The sequence below is a fragment of the Numida meleagris genome, chromosome 3 (genome assembly GCF_002078875.1).
Source record: "Numida meleagris isolate 19003 breed g44 Domestic line chromosome 3, NumMel1.0, whole genome shotgun sequence".
Classification (NCBI taxonomy): Eukaryota; Metazoa; Chordata; class Aves; order Galliformes; family Numididae; genus Numida; species Numida meleagris.
In genome coordinates, this window is record NC_034411.1 from 32,113,085 (window position 1) to 32,137,681 (window position 24,597).

The 24,597-nt window shown below is 38.8% G+C and overlaps 1 protein-coding gene across 5 annotated transcripts in view; it reads left to right on the plus strand.

Moving 5' to 3' along the window:
- Positions 1-23,259, plus strand: part of HEATR5B (HEAT repeat containing 5B) — a 57,394-nt gene extending 34,135 nt beyond the window's left edge. For all 5 annotated transcript variants that reach the window (XM_021393121.1, XM_021393122.1, XM_021393124.1 and 2 more), the window contains exons 26-36: positions 1,110-1,178; positions 2,628-2,807; positions 3,700-3,937; positions 4,604-4,864; positions 5,148-5,275; positions 5,446-5,590; positions 10,011-10,280; positions 13,058-13,282; positions 15,770-15,921; positions 18,760-18,973; positions 20,474-23,259. In XM_021393121.1, coding sequence (XP_021248796.1) covers positions 1,110-1,178; positions 2,628-2,807; positions 3,700-3,937; positions 4,604-4,864; positions 5,148-5,275; positions 5,446-5,590; positions 10,011-10,280; positions 13,058-13,282; positions 15,770-15,921; positions 18,760-18,973; positions 20,474-20,778 — 2,187 coding nt within the window. In that variant the 3' untranslated portion in view covers positions 20,779-23,259. The remainder of the gene's footprint in view (positions 1-1,109; positions 1,179-2,627; positions 2,808-3,699; positions 3,938-4,603; positions 4,865-5,147; positions 5,276-5,445; positions 5,591-10,010; positions 10,281-13,057; positions 13,283-15,769; positions 15,922-18,759; positions 18,974-20,473) is intronic.

Consider the following 24,597-nt stretch of genomic DNA (forward strand, 5'->3'; position numbering starts at 1 on the left):
TTGGGAGGGGCAGGGGGATCTTTCCCATGCTAACAAATACAAGAGAGAAATTTATAAAATGTTGATGCATCATTCCAAAATGAAAACTAAACAAACTGATTTTGAAGTAATGAATCTCATTTATTCTCTTCTTGGTCACTTTACTATTTTTATGATCAGCTGATATTATTGGGGTTGTATTGTGGGCAAAGAGTATCATGAAACTTGTCATTTTTCTGCTTAAATAACTGCTTTCATGGCATTGTAGGTTTTTTTACTAGCAGTGTTCACAATTTGATTGACTTCCTGTTGCTTTGGAAGACACTGCTTGAAGTGACTGTCCTTTTGGTCCTATGGAGCAATTATGTTCACTTTTCATGTGGAGTGACTTGGCTAACTCTGGAATCACTCCTAGGATTGCACTGATTTCCTCTAATCTTCTCAGGTTTTACTATTCTGTACTTTCTGTGCCTACCACCATTCTCTACCCTGCCACCATTCCTTGCCTTTTTCCCTCCTCAAGTTACCTGTTTTCCTCTGATTACTCTTCTCTGTTTTCAGAATTTACAAATACTTCTTCAAGACAGGCCTTCATCCTATTCTCATCTTTTCTCCTTCCTTCTGTAGTGCTGTAACTATTGCTTCTGACTCTTGACTTCCTTCCTTTTCTAAGACAGTGTTCTTCTGAAATAACAATTGACTAATTCTTTTTTTTGTCTGTCACTTTGAGAACCTGATGCAAATGCAGTAATGAACACTTGGTTTCACCTTTTTATTCTGTTGGAGTTCTAAAAATCATTGTCTTCTGCAGCTTTAGCATAAATTGAATTCATAGTAGTTTCATGTGGAAAAGGATGCTCATTAACAGCAAAAAGAGAATGCCACATGTTTACAAAGGTAGTCGGGGCTTTAAAAAGACAATGAGAAGGCAAGCAGGAGAAAAATGGTTCTTTGTTGTTTAGACAATACTGTTGCAAATGTTTGCTAGATAGCAAGGGTAAGTTTGGGGTATAACTATAAACGCTGACAGTCTTATCTGGCACGTTTTGTGTATATTCCTGAACCTTAACCAAGGTTAGATGAAGAGTATTGTCACTATTGTTTTTAGTTGGATTTTTTCCTCTTTCCAGGTTGGAGCTGCTCTGAGGCCAGCATTTTCCCAAGACACACCGTCTGATATAACTGCCAAGGCCTGCCAGGTACTGAAGAATATGTTCAGATGGTATAAGCCAAACTGAATACATTTTGTGCCTTTATGCAGTAGATATGTTCGATTTTTCTTCTCGTTGGAAGAAGGATGCAGAAGAGAATAGTAGTAAATAGCTGAAAAATATTGTGAGCCTAAGCTGTGATTTTTTTGCAGTGTCTTTAGAGCCATCTAGTAATATACTTTTTAGTCTTTCTGAAAACAGTTGTATCTCCATGTCAATTCTACACTTGATGATAATTGGAAAAAAAAAAGAGAAATTGAGAAAAAGCAAAAAAAGGAAATCCACCTTGCTTAATAAGACCAGTCAGAGTGGTATGCATTCAGATGACTTTGTCTGATGAACTATACTGACTAATGATGATTTAGTTTTGAAGGAGCGAAGCTAATCTTAGTCCTGCTTTTGAATGGATTTTCTATTTGTAATAGATTTTCAGCAGTCCTGTCCTGTCTATGTTCAGAACCATGTGTGTAACCAAACCATGTATTTATTTTAAATATATCCCTTATTCCAGGCCCTCCCCTGAAGGAACTGGTTCTCTCAAAGCAAAATAAACTGGATAGGACAAGACTAACATTAGGAAAGAGTCTGTGAACTCCTTTTTTCCACCACTCTTTTTCCTCCCCCTGCTGTGTTTTTTCTTGATTTTGCTGCTTTTTCTCATCCTTGCCGAATCACCACCGGAATTTGTTCTTTTTGCTGTAAAAGCAGCTGTATTTGCACCAAAAATCTTATGTCCGCGTGTAAGCGTGCTTCAGAAGATGAATGCCAATGTATAGCACGAGACAGAAAGTTGTGATCTGTTTGATGTTTGAGTTTTAAATGCCTGTTTTTAGTTTGTTCAATTTCAAAAACAAAAAAGAGAGAAATAAACAGTAGGGAGACGCCCAACTGTCTGACCTCCACGTCAGGTGCTGACTCATCTAGAAATGTGATACTGTTTGTTTCATAGCAAAGCCCAGTCTAAAACTTTTTGTATTACTCATTTCTGAATGTTTTCTTAAGGTTGTTGATGATATTGGAAGCTTCTCATTAGTATGGAGCTTTAACATGTAATTTGAGCTATGTTTTTGAAGATATACTGTTATGAACTGCTGTGCAATATGATCTTCACTGTGAATGTGAAAAGGCGCTATTTGAATGATTTGACCAGACACATGGGAACCAAATAAAAACTTTGTAATCACCTGTTTAGGGAAAATTGCAAAATAAGTATTTTCCAGGTATACTGGGTTTCATTGTATCAGTAGCCACTGAAAACGCAGCCTTTGCAACCATTCACTTGAACAATTCTGTTGTCTCAAGTGGAGAGAGGAAAACAGTGGGTTAGGCAGGCTGAGGTTTTGTTGTTTTATTTCGTTCTATAGTTTTTTTTTTGTTGTTTATAAAGTTATGCATTTTTCTTGCTAATGGAGAATGTGTCTAACCTTTGTTGTTTAGGTATGTAGCGCATGGATAGGAAGTGGGGTTGTAAGTGACCTGAATGATCTCCGCCGAGTTCACAACCTTCTTGTCTCTTCTCTGGATAAAGTGCAAGCAGGAAAAGGATCCTCCAGCCAGCTTTACCGGGAGAGTGCCACCACTATGGAAAAACTTGCAGTTCTGAAAGCATGGGCTGAGGTAACCATTTCCTACTACATCTTTAAACATTTGAAAAGATTAAGCCTCAGCAACGTTAAACCCTGCTGGCTAGTAAGTCAGTTAGCCTTGTACCTGCCATCCTGCTTTCCTTCTGCAGTTCCACTCTTGGTGTGCTTTCATCTCTATATCTTTCTTGATTCTTTTTTCTGCCATTTTGTCTAGTGGTGCTTTTGTATTTTATTGTATTGAAGTATACTCCTTTACAATGTATTTACATAAAATATTGCTGTCAGTCGACTAGGAATTTCTTAGAGTTCACAATAAAGTGGAAGCTAGACATAGATGTTGCTGGGGAATTGCTGGAATAACTAAAACCTTAAGCTATCTACAGAAGAAAGAAGCACTTAGGTTGCCTTGCTTCCTGAAATGTTATTTGCATGCTTTAGAGCTATACTCTAATTACACAAATGATATTTTGATTTCTTTTGGAAGTACTTTGAGGACCTTTTCATTAAATTTTCTTGGAAATTTTCTTGAAATTGCAAGGAGAAGTGTCAACAATTCAGCTATGTAAACCTGTTAGTCACTCCATACTTTTACAGGCAGCTTTGATACGGAGCATCTGTTGTGTGAAGTTCCTTCTTTTCTATTCCATTCCTAATTCAAAAAATGCTTATTTTTACTGCATTTTTCTGATACTTCTGCTTGCCATATTTGTGTGAAAATCCTTTTATAACATATTTCTGAGATGAACATATAAACGCTCTCATATTCATGTAACCAACTAAAAGCCATTTTTATCTTAATTTATATCATACCTAATCTGTTCCGAGAAAGTGACTAGTACTTTCAGGGAAAGGCTACTGCTGTTTTTTTTGTTTTGTTGCTGTGATTTCACGATGTGAATTTTTCATATCTGTGTTTCTCCTAGGTGTACGTTGTGGCCATGAAAATTAAGAAAGAAGCAGAGACCAAACCCAAACGTGTTTTAAAGAGTGCAGAAGAGGATGAGGATGATTTTGGTACTGTAGATGAGTTGCCACCTGACAGTTTGATAACACTTGTACAGCCGGAGTTGCCTTCACTTAGCCGTCTCTGGTTAGCTGCACTGAAAGATTATGCTCTTTTAACCCTACCAGCTGAATTTGCTACTCAGCTTCCACCAGATGGTAAATACTGGAATTTATTTTTGCATCATTTTGAAGAACAAAGTAAACCTACTAGCTGATAGATTAAAATTCTTTGAATTGTTCAGCAGGCGTGGTTTTTCATCTGTTAAACAAAATAATACAAGTAATTTCTGCCTTTGTGTAATAGAAATGTATGCTGAAAGTTTGTGTTGTTTTTTCCTCAATCTACAATGAAAAATTATTTATCCAATTCGCAGAGATGATTAAAACCATACTTCTGTAGAAATAGTAATACTTTTACACCTGTAGTACTTCAACATGAAATGCAAAAAGATTTTTACTTTAAGAAAACACAGTCCATGAGATTACAGTGTATGCTGTCTTATAATATTTAATTCAGTATTCTGTACAAAAAATGCTTTAAGATCTGAAGTGTTTGAGTGCCCCTCTTGACTCACTGCTTTCTATTCTATCATAGCCATTGCACTTTATTGTGACATGTACTAGTGTTACTCCTCCAGAAGTAGTGCTGGAATGCACTGTCACTAACAAGGGTTACATCTGAATATAAACATGATCAAACACACTCTGAGTAAATAACTGAGAAATTCAGAGTACATGCTTTTTGTCTATCATTTGTAGAGAATTTCAGAATTTACCTTTGTGGAGAATTTCAGAATTGATCTTTATTTTCTTATTTAACAGGAGGAGCGTTTTATACTCCTGAAACGATTGATACAGCTAGACTGCATTATCGAAACTCTTGGGCTCCTATACTACATGCGGTGGCACTTTGGCTAAACAGTACAGGTTTTAATGCTTCTGAGTCAACAGAAGAGACTGCGGCAGCAATGCCTAATTCACAGAAACGTGCTACATCCATTATGTTAAACCAGACACCTGGAACTCCACCTACCACTAAATCTTTGCCAGAGCTGAACAAAGATCGAATGCACTTAATTTTGGGTAAGAGCTATGAATTTAGAATGCAGTACCAGCATGTTATGTTACTAAATGATACGGGAATAAGAAAATATGTTTTGTTTGTAATTTAGGAATTTTAAAATGCATTACTTGTCTGAATAGTAATATTTTGAATTATCTCTGTCTCTCTCTACCTCTTTTATGTTTCCTAGCTTTGACAGAGTATTTGTCGGTATGATTATTATAATTTCTATAGAGCAGTTGTGATGTAGTTGTGTATAGTTGATGAAGTGAACATTTTTTTTCTAATTATTGCTCTTTTCAGGTGTTAGCATACAGTTTCTCTGTTCCCCAAGACCTGAAGAGCCTGTTGAACATGTTACATCTTGTTTACAAGCACTTCACACTTTATTGGATTCCCCTTGTGCCAGGATCCATATTGCAGAGGATCAGGTACTGTATGAGCATGTTGTGTCAGTTAGATTTCCTGGGTCTTGATCTTTCATTTGCTATGATTACGAAATCTATAATGATGTGAGAGAAGTATTTGCTTGCTGTAAGCAATTGATGTAACAATGGGGAATTGTTAAGCCCTAATTAATATGTGTTTTGGTTTATTGTAGCTCCTTGGTGTTGAACTCTTGAGTGTGCTTCACCGACTCCTCCTGACTTGGGATCCTACTTCAGTCCAACTGTTGGTTACAGGAGTTGTCCAGCAGATAGTAAGAGCAGCTCAGGATTATTTGCAGGAAAAAAGGAACACCCTAAGTAAGATTTTGAAAACATGGCATGTTTTGCAGATTAAATAAGCAACAGGTTTTCATATTGGAAAAGGAAGTCAGATGCATTAGACTGTGACTACACTGCGGAAGAAAATGGTGTATATTCCACAGATGCTGTGGATGTGTTCATAATGTCACCTGCTGATTTCATAAATTCTTGTAAGATGTATTTTCTTCTTCCCCTCATCATGCCAGCAGTCGTTCTTTTCATGTCTCATTTTCTTGAACATGAGTGATGAAACTTACGGCCAAGAAACCACTCTAAGGTCTTATTAATACCTAGTTGCATAGAATCATTAGGATTAGAAAAGACCTCTAAGAACATCTAGTACGTGTATCTTAGTATTTCGTTGACCCTTTTTCTGAAGCTTAATGGTTCAGCCTCCTGTGTTGGGTCTGGTGGTGTGTTGCTGTCAGGACTGGCAGTTGTGAGGTGAGTGAATTGCTACTGGAACCAGTGTGAAAAGTTGATTACTAACCAAGAGATCTTGTCAGGAGGTGGAACAAACTGGCATCTGGGTTCTTAACTGTCATGCAGGGTGTGTCGTCAACCAAAAGCTCTGAGAACAGGTTGTGCAAACAGGAGCAAGGAAAGACATGCTTGTGCCTCCCAAAAGTGCTTCTCAAGACTGCATAAGGCTGCTCGAGTCAGCATAATGATGACAGTGACAGGCAGCAAGACACAGTTTTCTGATTGAGGAACAGTCACCTCTGGCACATCAGAAATCTAATTACCTGCCTTGAAACTCGGATGAAACTCCTAATGTGACTGTACTCGAGGATCTTGCCCATGTAGGGCTAGAGGTGAAGTTGATCTCATCTGTGGGATATGAAGGAAATGCATGTGAGGGTAAGCAGACTATGTAGTGTCTGGAAAGCCAAATGAGAGAAATGGCATATTCTTCAGAGATCCTTCAGAGGCAGGAGCTCAAGCCACATGCCTCGCATAAGGATGGACAGCCAAAGGCTATGCTGGAATATGGAGCATGGGGCTCCTACAGTGGTGGAAGTTGCAAGGTTGTGGCATCTAGCAATGAAAAGCTTTCTCTTATCTCCAGACACCTGGTTAGAGTGCATAGTAGGACTGTCAAGAGAAGAACAAGGTGTTGGAGTAGGCACCTGGGCCAGATGCTCTCCTTTTCTGGGTCAGAACTAGTACCAGTAAGAGGAATTGAAGGATGATATAGCAGTCAGAGACTCTTCTTGTTTGCCACAGACTGCTTAATCAAGAGGAAGAAGTGGACGAAGCCGTATTAAATCAACTGGAAGAAGCCTTCCAATCACAAGCCATGGGGGTTTCATGAAATTTTTTGTCATCCAGGCATCTGTGGGAAGGGTAGCTTTCAGGAGAGTATGGAGGTACAGATTGTTTTGTTTTGGTTTTTTTTTTCCTCAGTATGAAAGCTGGGAAGACCAAATGAGGGACTTGCTCAGTGCGTCTCCTGCTCACTAATACAGAAATAATAGTTGGGATTATGAAGGTTTGTAGTGGTCATTGCTGCAGCAGCAATGAGACAGTGAAGTTCAAGATCTTGAGGGAAATAAAGAAGGCAACTAGCAGAGCAAAAGTCTTGGGCAGGCTTCAACTTTTGCAGAGAGCCTGCAGGCAAGGTATTGTGGTAAGCTTCCCAAAAGAGCAAAGGAGAGAGAGGTGTTTCATCTTCAGTGACCAAAAAAAAAAGCTCTACCCAAAGTGCAGGACACCAAACAAGAATGGCAGGAGGCTAACTTTAACTGGATGGGGAACTCCTGTCTGAACTCAAATGCATCAGGAAATGTATGGATAGTGAAAGTGGGGACAAACTGCCCAGGAAGACTAATGAAGACATCTTCTCCAGTATGGAGGGGTTGATTTAGGAAAGCCACCATTTATCTGGAGCTGAGACTCGTTGTGAACGTCACACATGACAAGAAAGACCTTTATAGAAATATTGTTAACAAAAGGATCAAGAAAATTTGGAGCAGCCACTGGAGGATGTAACAAAGCATTTAGGAAAAAACTGAGGCTCTTATCTTTTTTTTGCTTAGTGCTCATAGGTCATTCTGTCTAGTGAGAGAGTGGTGAGCATCAGGTTAAGGACTACTTAGGTAAAAGCTGGACATACTCTGGGACCAGATGGGATACATCTAAGGGACGTGGCTGATGACATGCTAAAGCTTCTGCTGTCTCTTTGAAAAGCCATGATGCTCAAGAAAGGTTTCCAGTGAATGACAAAAGCTAGGTGTAGTTTCTAACCTTAATTTAAAAAAAAAAAAAAATCCATGCCTGAAGGATGTTCTGGGATACTACGTACCAGTAAGCCTGCACTGTGTGTTGAAAGATTTTTGGAATTAGTCCCCTTGGAAATAATTTCAGAGTTCAAGAATGTGATTGGGAAAAGTTAGCACAAACTTACTAAGGGTAAGTGAAGTGTAATCGCCTTGTGTGATGAAATAACTAGTATTAGATATAGGGAAAGTGGTGGGTGATTACTGAGTGAATAATCTTGCAGAAGTTGTCTATATCACTGAAAAACTGGAGAGATGTGGACTGGATAGGTGAATCTGTGCACATCTGCAGTGTTGAATACTCAGTTACTAGGCTGCATTAGACCAGTAAATCAAGGGAAATTATTTTCTTTTCACTTAAAACTGTGAAGCTGCATTTGGAGCAGTGTCTTGTTTTCTTAATCCCTTCTTTCCTATTCTGAGTAACAGAGATGTTGACAATCTTTTAAGTCCAGTGAAGGTCCACTGAGATGCTGTGGGAGGTAAGTATGGCAGGATGAGCAAGCTGGGCTTATTTAGTTTGCAGATGAGAGAGTTAATAGGTGATTGAATAGCAATCTCCCCTTCTTAAAGGAGATTTAAAGAAAAGAGCAAAAAAACATACGATGAGATGACAAGAGGCAATGGATAGAAGTTGCAGCAGAAATCCACATAGGATATGAGGAAAAATATGGCACCATGGGAGTGATGAAGCAGTCGAGTATGTTCCTAGAGATGTTACGGAATTTCTGTGTTTTGAGGTATGGAAAGCTTAACTAAGCAAGACCCTGAGCAAGCTGTTCTAGCTTCTGAGTTGGAATAGGGAGCAGAAGGTTGCGCTCACATGGCTTACAGAGGTCCCTTTTAGCTTCAGCTTTTTCTGAGATTGTCTGTTCAGCTGGTACACCTAAATTCTGATCCCTTACTTTTCCTTTTTTAAGCACATGTGAAACTTGTCCTCATTTCTGCTACTGTGATATTTCAGGTTCTGGTGTTTTGCTTAGGATCTTTGTTAGAAAATTGTTAGTTTGTTTCTACTTTACATATGAATCCCCTTAATTAAAGGGATTAGCATCAGTCCAAATGCTGCTTTCTGAGGTACTATTAGAAACCTTTATATTGAGCATCTTTCTGTTCAATCATACTTTTACTGTTTATTTAAAAATCTTGTATTGGGTGTGCCATTTCCCATCTTTGCTTGTTAAACTGGTTTCCATGTGGCAACATGGCTAATATTTATTGTTTCTGGTTATGTTAGATCAGCCATATTTTACTTTACTTCAAGAAAGCAAAGTAAAGCCTAAAGGACATGTGTCTTACTAAGGAAAACTACTATAGTGTTCTGGCACTGTATACTGTTAGGAGAAAACTTAGCTTTTACCCATTTTCTAAGTGAAAACAGAGAGAGGATTTTGTTAGAATTTGAGGAATCAGCGTCGCTAAAATGTAAGCTCTGTTCCTTCGTGTGAATTAATTGAATTGTTTACCATTGGTCTAGTAAGTTCCTTCTTTTCAAATCAGCAAATGTGAAAACTCTAGCAATCATTTAAATTCACAGGGGCCCTGTGAGGGTAGTTCAGGCCAGTTTTGATGTGCTGAATCTCTTACTGTTTTATGGGAGAAGGCAAGACTGCAGCTGGCTGAGCTGCCACTCAAAAGAGAGCCTTTCTAAACTGAATGCACTGAAATTGTGGAGTTAGACGTAGAATCCTACTACACTTTTCTGTTCTCTTATTTCATGGTCAGCTTACACTGAAATAGGATTTGTCAGTGTTGAACACTTAATTTATAGCCATTAAATTAAAAAAATATTGTAATGACTATTTATTTGACGGTCATTGCCTTTAATTTTGCTGTTAGAATTAAAAAGGAAAAGCTTGCTGCATTTTTATTTTGTGTTACTACTTTTTTATTTCTAGTTCTGAATGGTTTTTTAAAGTATTGCTGCATTCATGGTAATTCTAAAGTATCTTGAACCCCTTTAAGTCCTTCAAATTTAATTTTACATGAGCTGTGTTTATGGTATCTTCCTGTGAAGCAACTTGTTTTCTCTGGATTTTTAACTTTTTTTTTTTTTAGTGTCTCATGTAAACTTTGATATGGAATCTCTTTTTCTAACTGTATCCTCAGGTGTTCTTTCCTTTTTCTTTTTTTTCCAGATGAAGATGATATTGAAGAAAAAGAAAATCCTCTTGCATTAGGAGAGGGAGGTGAGAGTGGTGGTCTTGTACCTGGAAAATCTCTAGTATTTGCAGCCATGGAATTGCTCATGTTTATCCTCGTACGGCACATGCCCCATCTAAGTTCCAAAGTGTCAGATTCTCCAAGTCACATTGCTGCCAAATCCCACCTTTCTGAGGAGAGTGCTCGACTTGTGGCTGCCACTGTTACTATACTGTCTGACCTGCCTTCTCTCTGTTCTCCAGCAGGTAAAGTATTGACAAAGTACATGAATGGTTACTGTAGGGGATTTTGTAGTGAGCTTATGATGCTAAAACAAAATTACATTTTTACATAATATTTAAAGGTCATCTGTTGAAAATGTTGCTTATGTTCTAGAATAAACTAGGAGCTCAGGCTTTTCCAGTGATCCAACACTGGGAAAATGATTTGAAGTTCGCACGTATGCTGTAAGTTTGCTGAGGAAATGAGCTCTATATCATTATGATTTTATTGTTTCTTTTTCCCAGTTCTTCATTTTTTTCGAACCTCATGATTTTGAAGCATTTTGACAAATTTTAATCATATTGTAAAAGACGATTGACATCTCAGAAGCAATTAAATTCCTGACAAGTTCATGAGAAGCAGAAACTTGATGAAACAGAATCACGCTGAAGAAAAACTAGCACAATTTAGCTCTGCTACCCTTTGCTTTTCAGCCATTGGCTGTCAGTCATCCTGAAAGTAACTCTAAACTAAATAAAGCTTGCTTCTGTCCAAGGAGACTGTCACAAAGAATATGCATAAACTAGAGTAATTGCTCTTAGTGCAGTTCAGTAGTAAAGGACACAAATACAGGGGAAGCTGTGCTCTTTGCTATTTGCTTCTCTGAAAACAAACAATTTAGAAGTTGTATCATGAATCTCTGGGAAGCTTCACGTGCTCATACAGAAAAGGCATTTTTGAGGTTGATCCCATACTGAGATGAATAATAAATAACATACCTAGACAAAACCACGCTCAGAAAACAACATAGACCATCTTCAGACAGATGATTCGTGCCCAACAATTCTTAATACAGAAAAAATGGCAAATTTTAAGATGATCTGGAGTCCTGAACTATGTTGCGTTTAATTGCTATTCTTTTTCCTTTCTCCTTGTTTTTCTCACAGCTGCTGTGTTGAATGGACTAAAGGCACGACTCACAGCATTTGGCAATAACTAGTGCAAATAGCTAAGAAACTATAGGGACTTGTGTTTTTTTTTGATGTAACCAGCAGATAGTTGTAGGATGAGAGGATAGTACGTAAACATTTGCGTTAATTGGACCCTTGGAAGTAAGGAGACCTGTGAGCAAAGAATTCATTTCTGAGATTGAATAGTTTATTCTAATTAATGAATGAATTTTTAAATGTGAGTATCCTGTAGTTTCAACTTGACAACATCCTGGGCAATCTGATCTAGTGGAACTGAGTTGGAAAGGAGGTTGAACCTCCAGTGGTTCCTTCTGGTTGTAAATAGTGTATTTCTCAGGATTCCAGAAGTAGGAAAGTGGCATTCCTTGTGTTTCTACAGATGTGGAAAAATGAGGCACAGAAAAGATTAAGTATGGAAAGAGACTAGTTGTCTGAAATGAGTTGTAGATTGATATTATGCACCTAAACCCATTAGCACCCTTCTTTCATACCTTCACTTGCTTAGAGTCTATATGCATTATTGAAACTCCTTTTAATGAAGTTCCCATGTGTCCAAAGTCAGATTATGTCAGATATTTGACCAGTACTTCTTGAGTTTGCCCAGCTTGCACCTTTACGACTGGCTGCACAAAACTTACAGGTTACTTTTCTGAAGAAATCAACACCTGTGATATAGGAGGGAGGATCATTTTGTCTTTTTTATAGAGTAACCAAATGGTTACAACTTTAGCCCAAGACATGAAACACTTGGATAAAATTCCTTGTTACTTCTGGGGCTTATAAGACATACCATCTTCCTTGGAAAGTGCCCTGACTTGGATACCTGTTCCCAGATCCGTTATTGTAGTTCTTTGTTTATAAGACCTTAGACATATGCAGATCCTGTTTCAAGATTTTTAACTCTCTCATGGATGCCATAGAATCATAGAACTGCTCAGGTTAGAAAAGACCTTCAAGACCATCAAGTCCAACCACAACCTAACCATACTGCTCTAACAAGCCACCACTAAATCATGTCCCTGAGCACCACATCCAAAAGGTTTTTAAACACATTCAGGGATGGTGACTCCACCACCTCCCTGGGGAGCCTGTTCCAGTGCTTAACAACCCTTTCTGTAAACAAGTTTTTCCTGATATCCAACCTAAACCTCCCCTGGTGCAACTTGAGGCCATTTCCCCTTGTCCTGTCACCATTGGGAAGAGACCAGCCCCACTCTCACTGCAATCATCTTTCAGGTATTTGAAGAGAGCAATAAGGTCTCCCCTCAGTCTCCTCTTCCCCAGACTCCCTCAGTTCCTTCAGTCTCTCCTTGTAGGGCATATTCTCCAAGCCCTTCACCAGCCTTGTTGCCCTTCTTTGGACCTGCTCCAGCACCTCCATATCCTTTCTGTACTGAGGCGCCCAAAATTGGACACAGTACTTGAGGTCGGATTTCAGCAATGCTGAGTGCAGGGGCAGGATTACTTCCCTAGTCCTGCTCACTGCACCATTCCTGTTACAAGCCAGGATGCCATTGGTCTTCTTGGCCACCTGGGCACACTGCTGGCCCGTATTCAGCTGACAGTCCATGAGAGAGTTCAACTGTCTTTTTGCCACGTAGGGCAAAACTAATAGCTGAATCATCTTTCCTGAACTGACAGCAATACTTTAAGTGGTGGCTTATGTTATGATATACTTCCGTAGTACTGGTGAATGAATTTGGTGATAAAATACTAAACTCCACATATTGCTTGTTATCTGAATTGCAGTTTGTCTTTCTAGCCGTATATATCCATTTTGGGAAAGCTGAAGAAGTTATCTACCACACTCTTTGGAAATAACTTCAGTAATTCTACTTTGTCTTGTTTAGGTTGTATGACAGTCCTGCCTACTATCCTATTTCTGATTACAAGAGTATTGAAAGAAACAGCTGTAAAATCAGCAGACAATCAGGTCCCACCTCCAGTCAGCGCAGCACTTCAAGGGATAAAAACTATTGTTACTCTTCCAACAGTCAAGACTGATGAAACTCAAAACCAGTGGGCAAGTCTTATCCGTAGTACTTTGGCATCTATCTTGGAATACTCACAACCTGGTAAGTGATTTCCCAGTGCAGGAAACTTAAAAACAGAACTGGCTTTTGCTTTAATGAAAAGACAAGTATTGTATCTGCCTGTAATTTAATAGGTTGCATGTCTGAGGGTTGGGAGTTAAGCGATGATAAATTGCTTCTAAAACTGAAATGGGAGGAAGATCTGAGCGCACACAGCTTAACTAGTAGAAGTTAGTAGGTTGTGTTGGAGACAAGGCGCAATGTTGACTAGGAAAATACAATTGTATCTTAGAAGTTTCCATCCCAGCTGTGTTCCTGTTGGGTCTTTGGCAATATTGGTCATAACCTATTAGAAGTGTTGCCATTTGCAACTCATCCTGCAGCCCCTCTCTCTTCACGTGCTTTCTTCAGGGTATTTTGCTATGTTAGTTCAGACTTCTTTCTTCCAGTTTGAATCCCATTATGAAGTAATTATTTTGTGTTTTAGATTTGCATTTAGGATAATTGTATCAGTCTTCATAGTTTCAGTGCCTTGTTTCTGGAACTTGGAATCTCCCTTCTGATATCTTTCAGTGTTTCTGACACTGGGTTAACGTCTTGCAAGTAAAATCTGAATGAGTACCAAGTTGAATTCACATCACTTCCTAGGCCATACCTTAATTTCTCTGATTACTGGCAACTCTAAACATGTTGGCAAGGCTGGAACAAACTATCATTTCCACTCCTCCTTTCCTTTTTCCACAGATACTTGCTGGTTTAAAGGAAAGGAGATTTTAGTTGCTGAAACAGTGTTTGTAGAGAGAACCAGTCTGTTTACTGAAACTGTAACTGTTCAGTACAGTACATGGACTCAACACCTTGAATTAAACCTCAGGAAAGCAGTCTATGTCTTATAAGTGCTTGCTGACAAGATTTGTGTAGTCGTAATGACAGTGAGTGTTAAAGGGAATGTGTATGAAGACAGCAATGGATAATTGTGACAAGGTTCATGCTGGAGTAGGAAATTTGCAATTCTGTTGCAAGCTTTCAGTGTTTAGAAAAAATCCTGCCCCTGCCAAAATGTCTGTTACCCACCAGCAGGATTTCTGCTGCGTCTTGTTTAGAGAACTACAGGCTACTTCTGTTGGCTCACATTTCTACTTTGCCTTGCTCTTCAAAAAGTGAAAAAGATGTAGTCTCAGCTGCATGGTTAGCAAAGAGAGACACAAAGATTTGTCATTGTCTTAATGGCAGTTCAGCCAAAAAGACATCCCATTACATCCCTGAGGAACCATTTATAATCTGAAGAGAAGCTTGAATGGAGTTACTCATGTGAAATAGGTAATTGCAAATGATCCTGAAAATGTCCGAAGGGGAAGGATCAGTGCATTTGTGTTATCTGAGTCAAACTTCTAATTTGATCTGTCACATCAACTCTCATCTTCCAGCCTTTTGTTACTGCAGAGGTTCTCCAGTTCATCTTTCCGCAAACATTATTGCCTTTATGCTTTTTGCAGACTTCTGAAAACTTCCTCAGTTCCTTGCAAGAGTGTATATTTTCCTGTTCATTTCCAGTCTCCTGTGAAGTGAAACACATCACACAAGAATATAAGCAAAGTCTGCTTCTTGCAATTTTATTTTAATTTTTTTGAATTATGAAACAAAACCGCTCACAAAAAAAGCACCAACAGAACACCACCATGTTTGTCGCTTAATGATTGGAGTCATTTTCTGAAGTGAGTTTTCACATTGTGGCTAAGCCAATCTAACAACTAGCTGATAACTGTAAAAAGAATGTCATGCTATCCTTGGTTTTGTTGACTATATAGATGTTGCTGCTTTGATTCTGCTCTCCCTTGAGAGTCACAGCAATCTGGTGGAAAAAAAAACCAGCAGAAAAGTACTTAATTTTCTTTTCCACTGTTGGTGTGTCTTCAAGAATGATATCTATGAAGAGCTGGTGCAAGCAAAAAGAGAATTAGAGTTGCAAGTACAGATGAATTTGAAAGGAAGGGAAGGTTAAAGTAGAACTACCCTTTTTTTTTTTGGTGACAGGTAGATGTCAGATCAGCCTGTCTGTTATGTAAAAGCTCATGGTAAGTGAGAGTTGTTGCTGTGCTGGTTATCAGTTTTTCACTCTGCTGAATCAGCTGAAGAGAAATAAAAAGGGAAGCAAACTATATTTTTAACGGGAAAAGGATTTCAAAAGTACATTTTCACCCTTTGTTTATGCACGGAAAACAAAAATGTGGCTTGTTCAGAGAAAAAGCGTGGGTGATGTTTTTGGCTTGGTATTTGTTTTGGAAAGTTCGAATCACTTTAATAAAAGAGCCTTTGGAAAAGAGTTGCTCACCTTAAATTTTCAGAGACAGTCAATAACAACAAAAAGTGATTCAGTAATGAGTAAATGTGTATTTGTATGCAGCTGCAAGTAATTTCAAATACGTTTCTTTCTTTGTAGGTTTATCTGTGTTCACTGGGTTTTACTTAATAAATTCTGAATGCTTTTCAGAGTAATCTAACAACCTGTTTGTTCTTTGTTTTTTTCAGAAGCCTCTAAGCCTGTTCTTGATGAAGTAAGCGTACTTACAGCTATTGCTCTCTTCCTCTGGTCAGCAAGCACAGAAATAATTGGAGTGCAGTCTTTACAGAATGGATGTATAAACAGATTTAAAAACGCATTAAATTCCAGTGATCCTTGGGTAAGATCATGATACAGGAATTTGAATGATCTACAGCTGGAAAGAAACAGTAATTGTGATATATTTACTATGTTTACTGAACGTTTTGTGATGGCTTTACTTCAGAGTCAGATACTGCTTGTCAAAATAACTAGAATTTTCAATGCTGCATTATAGAAACTCCATAATGAACAAAAGAAACCAAATTAAGTGCTTTTTGGTAGTGTCTGTTCATGACCTTGTGCTGCCAGGTTTATGACTTGCAGCTTCTAAAAAGAAAAAGTATCTTTGAAATGTTTAACAAATGAAGAAGAATGGTTACTGGAGAGTAGTGACGGTTTTACAGTAAAACTGATCTGTTGTAATACAAACTAAACCATGTTTTCTGCAGATAAAATTACAGCCCATACTTCTGATGAACTTTGTTCTGTGCAAAACCTATGCTTATTTTATGTGTTCATACAAAATCCAGTTGAGAAAAACCTAATTCTGTGGTCACCATCAAAGCCATCTACAGCTTGTGAATTTTCTTTCCTTATTTCTCTTCTGTCCTTTTGTTTGTCTCTCTGAATCGTTCTCTAAATAATCTTCTTACTAATGCGAGAAACAAAAAACTTTTAGCCTAATTTCATTCAGTGAGATTACTATGCTTCATAGTTAAGCTTAACTGTTCCAGCCCTGTATGTATCAGTTTGGCTGAGCGGCTATACAAATCAGCAGGTGGGAACTGAAAATAAATACAATAAATAAATCTATAGTGTTTCCACAAGCAAGTACTGCAGAGATTCCTGAGAAGAAAAGTACACAGAAAATGCTGATGTGTTTAGGGTCGCATTGAGACATTTAGAATCCTCTTCAGAGCAAGAATTCTCTGCATCAGGGCTGGCATTTTCCAGCACAGGCATGAAACTCAGCTGGTTTGTTCCTGAAGCCTAACGTTGAATGGAAAGCTGCTTAAGATTTTAGTGTGTGAATGGAAGCGTCAGCTCTGTGAAGCGGAAACTTTTATGTCTCACTTTCTCTCAGCTCTGAATAAACACACAAACAGTGAAAGAAGTACATCTTTGCCCACCCTGCTGGAAAGCTGTCAGTGAGCAGGAACTTAGCACTAATTCTGTAATTCGCAGGGAATGCTTTGACAGCAACCAGATTGTGTCCACCCTCCTCGCTGATGTGCAGAGCATATTCTCTGTGATGCTTGTTGTTGGGTCATTGTAATTTTTTAAATATAAAACAGTCACTGCTGGGTTCAGGTACTAGACACTTGTTTATAGCATAAGCATTGAACTGATGATTATGGAAACAAACAAACACAAACCAACTCTTCTTTAGAAGTACCATTGTCTTAAAAGAAATGAGTGTGCCTTAGAAGAAGCCCTGGCTTCACCTCTTAGGAGTTTGCGGAAAACTTCTGTGAATGTGGAGTAGCCAAAAGTTGTATACATACACGTATAATTAAATACACTCCAGTGAAATTCTGCTGTCAGATCCAGTTGTAAAACTCCTGCTTCAATTATGGATGCATGTAAAAAAAAAAACCAAACAAACAAACAAAAAAACCACACAAAGCAAAACCCCAGCAAAACATCCCCTTACTCCTTGTTTTTAAAGTTAATAACCTTAACAGCTAGTAAGGAGTAAAGTTTAAAAAATGTAAGCAGAAAGAGGAAGGAATTACTTGGAGTGGTATGGAGAGATAGGGGAATAATTTACTGAAAATGGCTGGAATTTTTCTCCTAATACCTTGCACAGTGTATTTTCTACCATGGAGCTCTCTTAAAAAGCATGGAAATGGTTGTTATTATTTCAGGCTTTAAACATTGAGCTGAACAGAAAACTTGCAGTCATGTATTAACAGCAAACTGAGCTTCATAACTTGTGTTTTCTTACTATTGATTTTTATTATCTATCCTTTTAATTAATGTTTTCATTTATGCATCTCTGTTTTCAATTATCCCTAGATCCCCTCACAGATTACTGTGTTTAACAATACTTGGGAATGTTCCTCTTCGGAACATGCTTGATAACTCATCCTGTTCTGGCTTGAGTGTAGTTTGAAAACATGCAGTGTTTAATCCTCATACTTGCTGTGGGGCTTTACCTTTTCAAAGTGTCAGTGTTGTTTGTGTGGCATTTTGGAGCAAGGTTTTTGTGAACCCAACTCAGATGCATTCTAAACAAGATTTATCAGTAAGACGTTTTCCCAGATGTTGACTTCAATATTTCCTGCTTCTAATAGAAAAAAAAGGAGGGCTGGATAAGGAAGAGAAAAAGGAAGGATGGAAGGAGAGGGCTCTGTGATACAGCTTACTCTATAGCTACGTGTATATTTTTATGCTGTTACCAGCACAAGATGGAGACATGGAAGGAAGGATAGACCTGCCACTTCTGGCCATAGCTTTGGCTTATGTTAGGGCAATAAGATCACTTTGAGATCTGAATCATTTTTATAGACTGTGTTACTCATCTGCAACTGGAAAAGTATTTAATGATTTTGAAGATATTTCTACTCTTAATGTTGATGTTATGAAACTTTAAGATGTAGTTCTCTGTGGACCTATGTGATTGTTTAGTATGACATTAACTGTCCCTTTCTTTCCTCTGAGTTCGTGTTGACCGCTATTTTATACCTGCAGTTAACACCGTCTAATTGCCTTCTCTTATTGAAAACTGGGCTAGTATTACTTTAGCAAACAGGCTGTTTTGTTCTTTCCCTCATTCAGTATGCTTCCTTCCCGCTTACTCTGTTTCTTTTTTTGGAATCACGTGTATCTCACACACATAGATAGCTGATTGTATTAGAATTCCTTGTCCTTCGAGTTACTTGCTAACTCAATGTATTTATCTTGATTCAATTAGGTTCAAGCCAAGTGTTACCAGCTTCTACTTTCTGTGTTCCAACATACCAATCGCGCTCTGTCGACTCCATATATTCATTCACTGGCCCCTATAATGGTTGAGAAGTTGAAAGCTGTGGAAAGAAACCGCCCAACCAACAACCTGGAGCTGTTAGCAGTCCAGGAAGGAATTAAAGTCCTTGAAACACTGGTTGCCCTTGGTGAAGAGCAGAACAGTAAGTATTTAGTTTTTCTTGATAAATGTGTAATTGTAAAATAAAATATTGAACATTAGAACTCTTGCAGCTTGGAACTTGATGGCATGTTCACAAAAAAAGATGTCTATTGCACTTTCATAGTTCCATTACTGGAACTCTTGTATACATATGCGCGTATAGCATGTATAGTGTGATATGCTGTAGCATATCACACATACAGGGGCCATTTCAGTTTCTGGTGATTCTGAAGCAAAATCTAAATGTGAACTGAAGTCGTGGTACTTTCTTGCATTTAAAAATGTGTAGTTCCTACTGTTTAAATTTACTTTTTCCTGATGTTAAATGCTATTTATTCTAGCATCACTTTTATCAGGTTAGTTCTACCATCTCAACAAAGCTTACTTAGAGAGACTCAGAAACAAATGGTATTGATTGGAATGTCTAGATTGTAGACAGAGCCTTCTGTTTGCTTTGGTAGATAGAATACAGTCTTTATAATTTATCTTTCCATACACTTAGAATAGCTGAAACAGCGTAATAATTGAAAGATTTGGTCTGCAGATGTTGAACTTAATCAGCATTTAATGTCAATTATAAAAATATTACTGTTTTTTTTTACCCCAATATACTCCTTGTTGATATTTCTTTTAATTGATGATAAAAACACTAAATGTATGTTTTCTTGAGTGCCGTTGTGCTTCTGGCCTAGTTGTTTCTAACATATAAAATGGGAGAATAACTGAATTGAAATAGGAAACAGAACGTCTGATTTTTGCTAATGCTGACGGGGGCAAGAATATACGTGTATTCAAAAGCTCTAGGAGGAAATTGTTAGTATTCTAATAGCCTACGGAATTTTCAATAAATGACTTACCATGAGTGTTGAAGTTCTTCAGAATTTACTGTTAATATGTTACACGTTTCAAGGCATACTTGTATGCTGGTTAGATAGAAACATTAGCCCTAATGCTTTAGTTTTGTTGATGGTTGTTGTTCTGAAGGTAAACTGAGCTAGTTTGGGCAGTGGCCTCATTAGGTCTTGTTAGCCCAAGTTTTGTTACAGCGCTAGTTTTTGAAGTGGTAGCTTTCAAGATGGAGTTGCATAGTAAAAACTGTTCAGTTATGTTCAATGACGAGGCTGCTTTTCAGATTTGCTTGAATAATGTTTCTGTCTGTTGGAAGTGTTTTAAAGTCTTTAATAGCCACTCTACATTTTATGATCTGTTATCTATGATCTGCAGTTGGATTGTGCAAAGACATCTCTAAAAATGTCAGGAACAAACTAACTGTGATGAACAATAGTAGAAGTCAGAAGCACAATCCTGATAAGCAAGGTCTGAGTGACCAAATGACAGGAAGCACTCTTAGTTTTGGTTGTTTTTGATTTGATCATTTGTAATTACTGAACTTACTATCAAGTCAGAAAACAAAATTACATGTATCAGACTACAAATTTTTTGTTACTGGTTCTTTTTGTTTCTTTCTGATCTGATTATTACTTTTTTCTTTCATGTTTAGGAGTCCAGTTGCTTGCACTTCTTGTTCCAACTCTGATCTCCTATTTACTGAATGAAAATGCCTTTACTTCTGCATCTACAGCATCTAAAGATCTTCACGAGTTTGCACTTCAGAATTTGATGCACATTGGTCCACTTTACCCGCACGCTTTCAAGACCGTAATGGGAGCTGCGCCTGAATTAAAAACACGTCTAGAAACTGCAGTCCGAGCAAGTCAGGCCAGCAAGGCAAAAGCAGCTGCTAGGCAACCACCACCCACAGTACATTCCACCCCAACAATTAAACTGAAAACTAGCTTTTTTTGAATTACTTGTATTATTTTTGGACCGTTAAATTGTCTGAAGCATTACATTATCCCTGATGTGTTACTGCACATAAGTCTGTAATTTTGTGTAATTTGTATGTTAAAGGCCATCTAATAGAGCTTTGTGTAATTATTTGAAATCTGTGCATTACAAGGGAAGTGGTGTTACTTGTATTTGTATAGCTTTTTGAGAAATTGAATGTGATCATATTTATGAATTTGCAATATAAATTATCTACAAAAAAAAAAACCACCCTGTTCTCTATCTCCTGAAATCCTTTTGTTTCTTTTTAAAACGTACCCCTAACCGTTCTGAATGGCATTTCAAATTTAGTGGCTGTTATCATACCACTGTGCTAACACAGTGGGGATGCAAGGAAAAGGGGAAACCGTTATGCAGTACTTACTGTGTACATGGGGAATGTCAAGGGTAGAAACATGCACTTTTTCCTTTTACAGCAAACTAGGGAAGAGGATTGCCATACTCTGTAGGGCATTTTTGCTTGCATGGGGGGGGGGAAGAAAACAGATGACTTTCAGCCTTTCTCAAGGTGAACAGTCCAGCATGCTGCGTAATGAGTTGTCTTTCCTTTATGTGGTGTATCTTTCTTTTGGGTCTGTTTTCATGCTTGAATAGAGCATTACAAGAATCGAATCCCCTATTTCTTCTAAGATAACTTAAAAAACAAAACAATGTATTGGAAATTTAGTTGATAAAGAGGACTGCCTGCTAGCTGCACTTGTGTTGCTGTAGAATTTGGCCCTTGCAAGGTACAGCGTTAGCAGTCTATTCTGCCAGGCACTGGTTGAATATGGTGGCTATATGTACTGCTTTTTGTTCAGATTCCTAGATATTTACTTCTTCCTGCAAAATTTTAGTATCATTGGAGATGTAGTCCTTGGTAAAGTTTTCAGAACCAAATGACTTTGCACCTGTGCTGACTGTAAGGGAGCAAACACAAGTGTGAGCAAGGCTCCTCCAATTTTATCTTCTCCTACCTGGCTTTTCTTTTTTCTTTTTTCTTTTTTCTTTTTTTTAATATGCATGGCCTCCCCTCACATTTGAGTGGGTTTGATTTGGTTTTGGATCTTAATGATAGCTCAAGTGCTGTACTAACCTTACAGAACACGAGCTCAACTCCCAGTGGTCATGTCTGCCTTCTGCCACACCTCCCCCTTCTGTTGGCAGAGGTACAGAACCATGTATTTTCTTGTATATACAAGACTTGACTTACGTGAAGATTTTGACACTGTAATTGAATTTACAGACCTCCATAGGGATCTTTCTATGCATATTGCTTTGTAGAGAAAAGTTTCATAACTGGAAGACTGGGCTCGGACTGCTGGGTTTCACGTCTGGTATTTTTCTGGATATAACAGGGCTCTGTAAAAACTGTGTATATATTAGGAACTTCTACTTGAACCCAAATATAACAAAGGGATAGTAAATAGAAATGAGCATGGTTAATAGTTGGTTGAAATATTTGTAGATTGTTATTTTTGCATAGTCGCTTGCCTCTCATCTCCCATAACAGCTGTTGTAACCCTTTGGGTAGCTATGCAAAATGAAAGATAAGATAATGGTCTCTTGCCCTGTTGTATTGGATGTGTGTAAAACGTATAACATAAAAAATCTGAAAACCTTTCAGACTGATTATTTTAGTACTAAAGTGAGACAAGAAGTTTGCACCATGGCAAGAGGTGCAAACTAATACTTCAAATGTCTTTTTTGTAAGCATGTAAAGATGAACTTTCAAGTCTTTTCCATTTCCTACTGCAGTTAGAGATGCATGCAGCAGTGAAAATCATACTGTGGTGTGTAAGAGGAAAGGGATTTCACTATTATCATCCTCTGTCATCTTTGTGAAGTGGGATTTAAATTCATCAAAATGTATCACTTTCCAGTAAGTGTTTCAAATATTACAATGCTCTTTTGCTCAGCAGTTGTTTTGAACCCCTTAAACATTTGAGAAAGTTCCATTAAAGTGTAAAGGAAACTCTTTTGTTGTAGAATTAATCACAAAATATTTGCAATTAAAAATAAGAAAAGTCAAGACATTCTCTCCCTAGGTACTCCAGTAGCTGATGACTGGTGTTTGTTGGAAAGTTTTTTGTCTTTACCTTAAATTTTTTTTTTATCTCTGCACTTTGATATTTTGCTCACGTTCTAGGTAACATCGAGATGCTGAACACTGAGAAAAGGGGTGGGGCGAGGTGTAGCAATCAAGCATGGTGAAGAAGTCTGTAGAAAAACAGTAACAATGTCAGTGGAAGAGAAAATAGTCCTGGACTGTTGCAGAGGGATTGGGGAGGGAGAGGTTTTTCTTTGCACGCTCTGTGACTGTATACAACAGGTGCAACCTTAATTTCTGTACGTTTCATTTGGTTTTCTTGCTCCAGACACAAAAAGTATAACTGCATGGTTTTACATCGTATTTTTGCATCAAACTTCATTTGATTAAAAAACAAAACTTGAAACGTTGGTAGTGGTTCTTGTTCTTCCGTTTTTTTTTTAATCACCCTCCTTTTCATCTCTTCTTTTGCTGCTGGCCTTTTTACTGTGTGCGTTCATGAAGCTTGTTGCTATTTCCCCTTCACTTCTTTCCTCTCTCACCACTGTTTCCTTCCTTTCTCAGTGAGCCGTGTTGTTCTGCCCTGTTTTTCCCAAAAGTTTTGCCCAGAGAGCATTCCCTGTGGTGGGTCTTTGTTCCCCTCTGCTCCCCCATCCTTTCTGTCAGCTCCCATGTTGATTTTTCCCCTCTTTAAAAATGCTAAGAGGTTACCCACCCACTGCAGTCACACCTCCTCAGGGCTGGTTACGAAGCAACAAGTGTGAGTTCAGAACAGCCAGCCAGAAAGAAACAGGAAGCGCTGCTTGAGCAAGCAGTGGGTGCTCCTGGGTTGCGCGGGGCCTGCTTCTCCATGCTGCGGGCTGAGCATGGCCCCCTGCACGCAGTGTCTTGGCCACACCGCACTCCTCGTGCATCGCTTCTCACATGGAGCTGATGTTGCTACTGTAAGGCCTGGGAGCGGTAGTGGTGTGCATCTCTTTAGAAAGCTCTTGTGCTAATGGGTGGAGCAGAATAAACCATCTTTGTGTGCCTAGCAGCTTCTGCCCTCAGCCCACGGCATTGTCATCAGCCTCAGGAAGCCTTGGTTATCTTTTCAGAAGTAGTGTAGTTGTTTCTAAGAAATGCTGCTGTACTTGTCTGTGTTCTGATGGGTAGGGTCGAGAAACTGAAGCGCTCGTGGGATGGACTTGTAGCTTTCAGCACTCAGGCAGAACTGTGTCGATGTGGCACTGAGGAACGTGGTTAGTGGGCATGGTGGTGGTGGGTTGGTGGTTGGACTAGGTGATCTTAGAGGTCTTTTCCAACCTTAATGATTCCATGGGCGTAAGATCAGTGCTCAGAACGTAGCCAAAACAGAAAGGAATTCAACAGCAAGGAGTTGAAATGGTGGGATTTGATGGAGAGTCGTGGAGCTGCTGTAGGACACAGCCCTTGTTATGTCCCGAGGGTGGGCTGTGAGCAGGCCAAGAACACTCAAACCCGGCTCTGAGGTGTAGACCGTTTGAAACCGAAGAATCAGGGCCCCGAGCTCTCCTCGATCCCCAGAACGGCACTGCGCGGGGAAGACGCTCGCCCGCTGCAGCGTCGGTCCTGATCTGGAAGCAGGGAGGAGCCGGAGCAGCCGCTGCCTCCTCTCCTCTGCTCTTCACCCCGCGCCGCGTGCCGCCGTCCCGCAGAACTACATTTCCCGGAGTGCCGCGCGGGCGGCGGCGCGAAGCGCTCTGACTTGTCCCCTGCGGGCCGCGGTA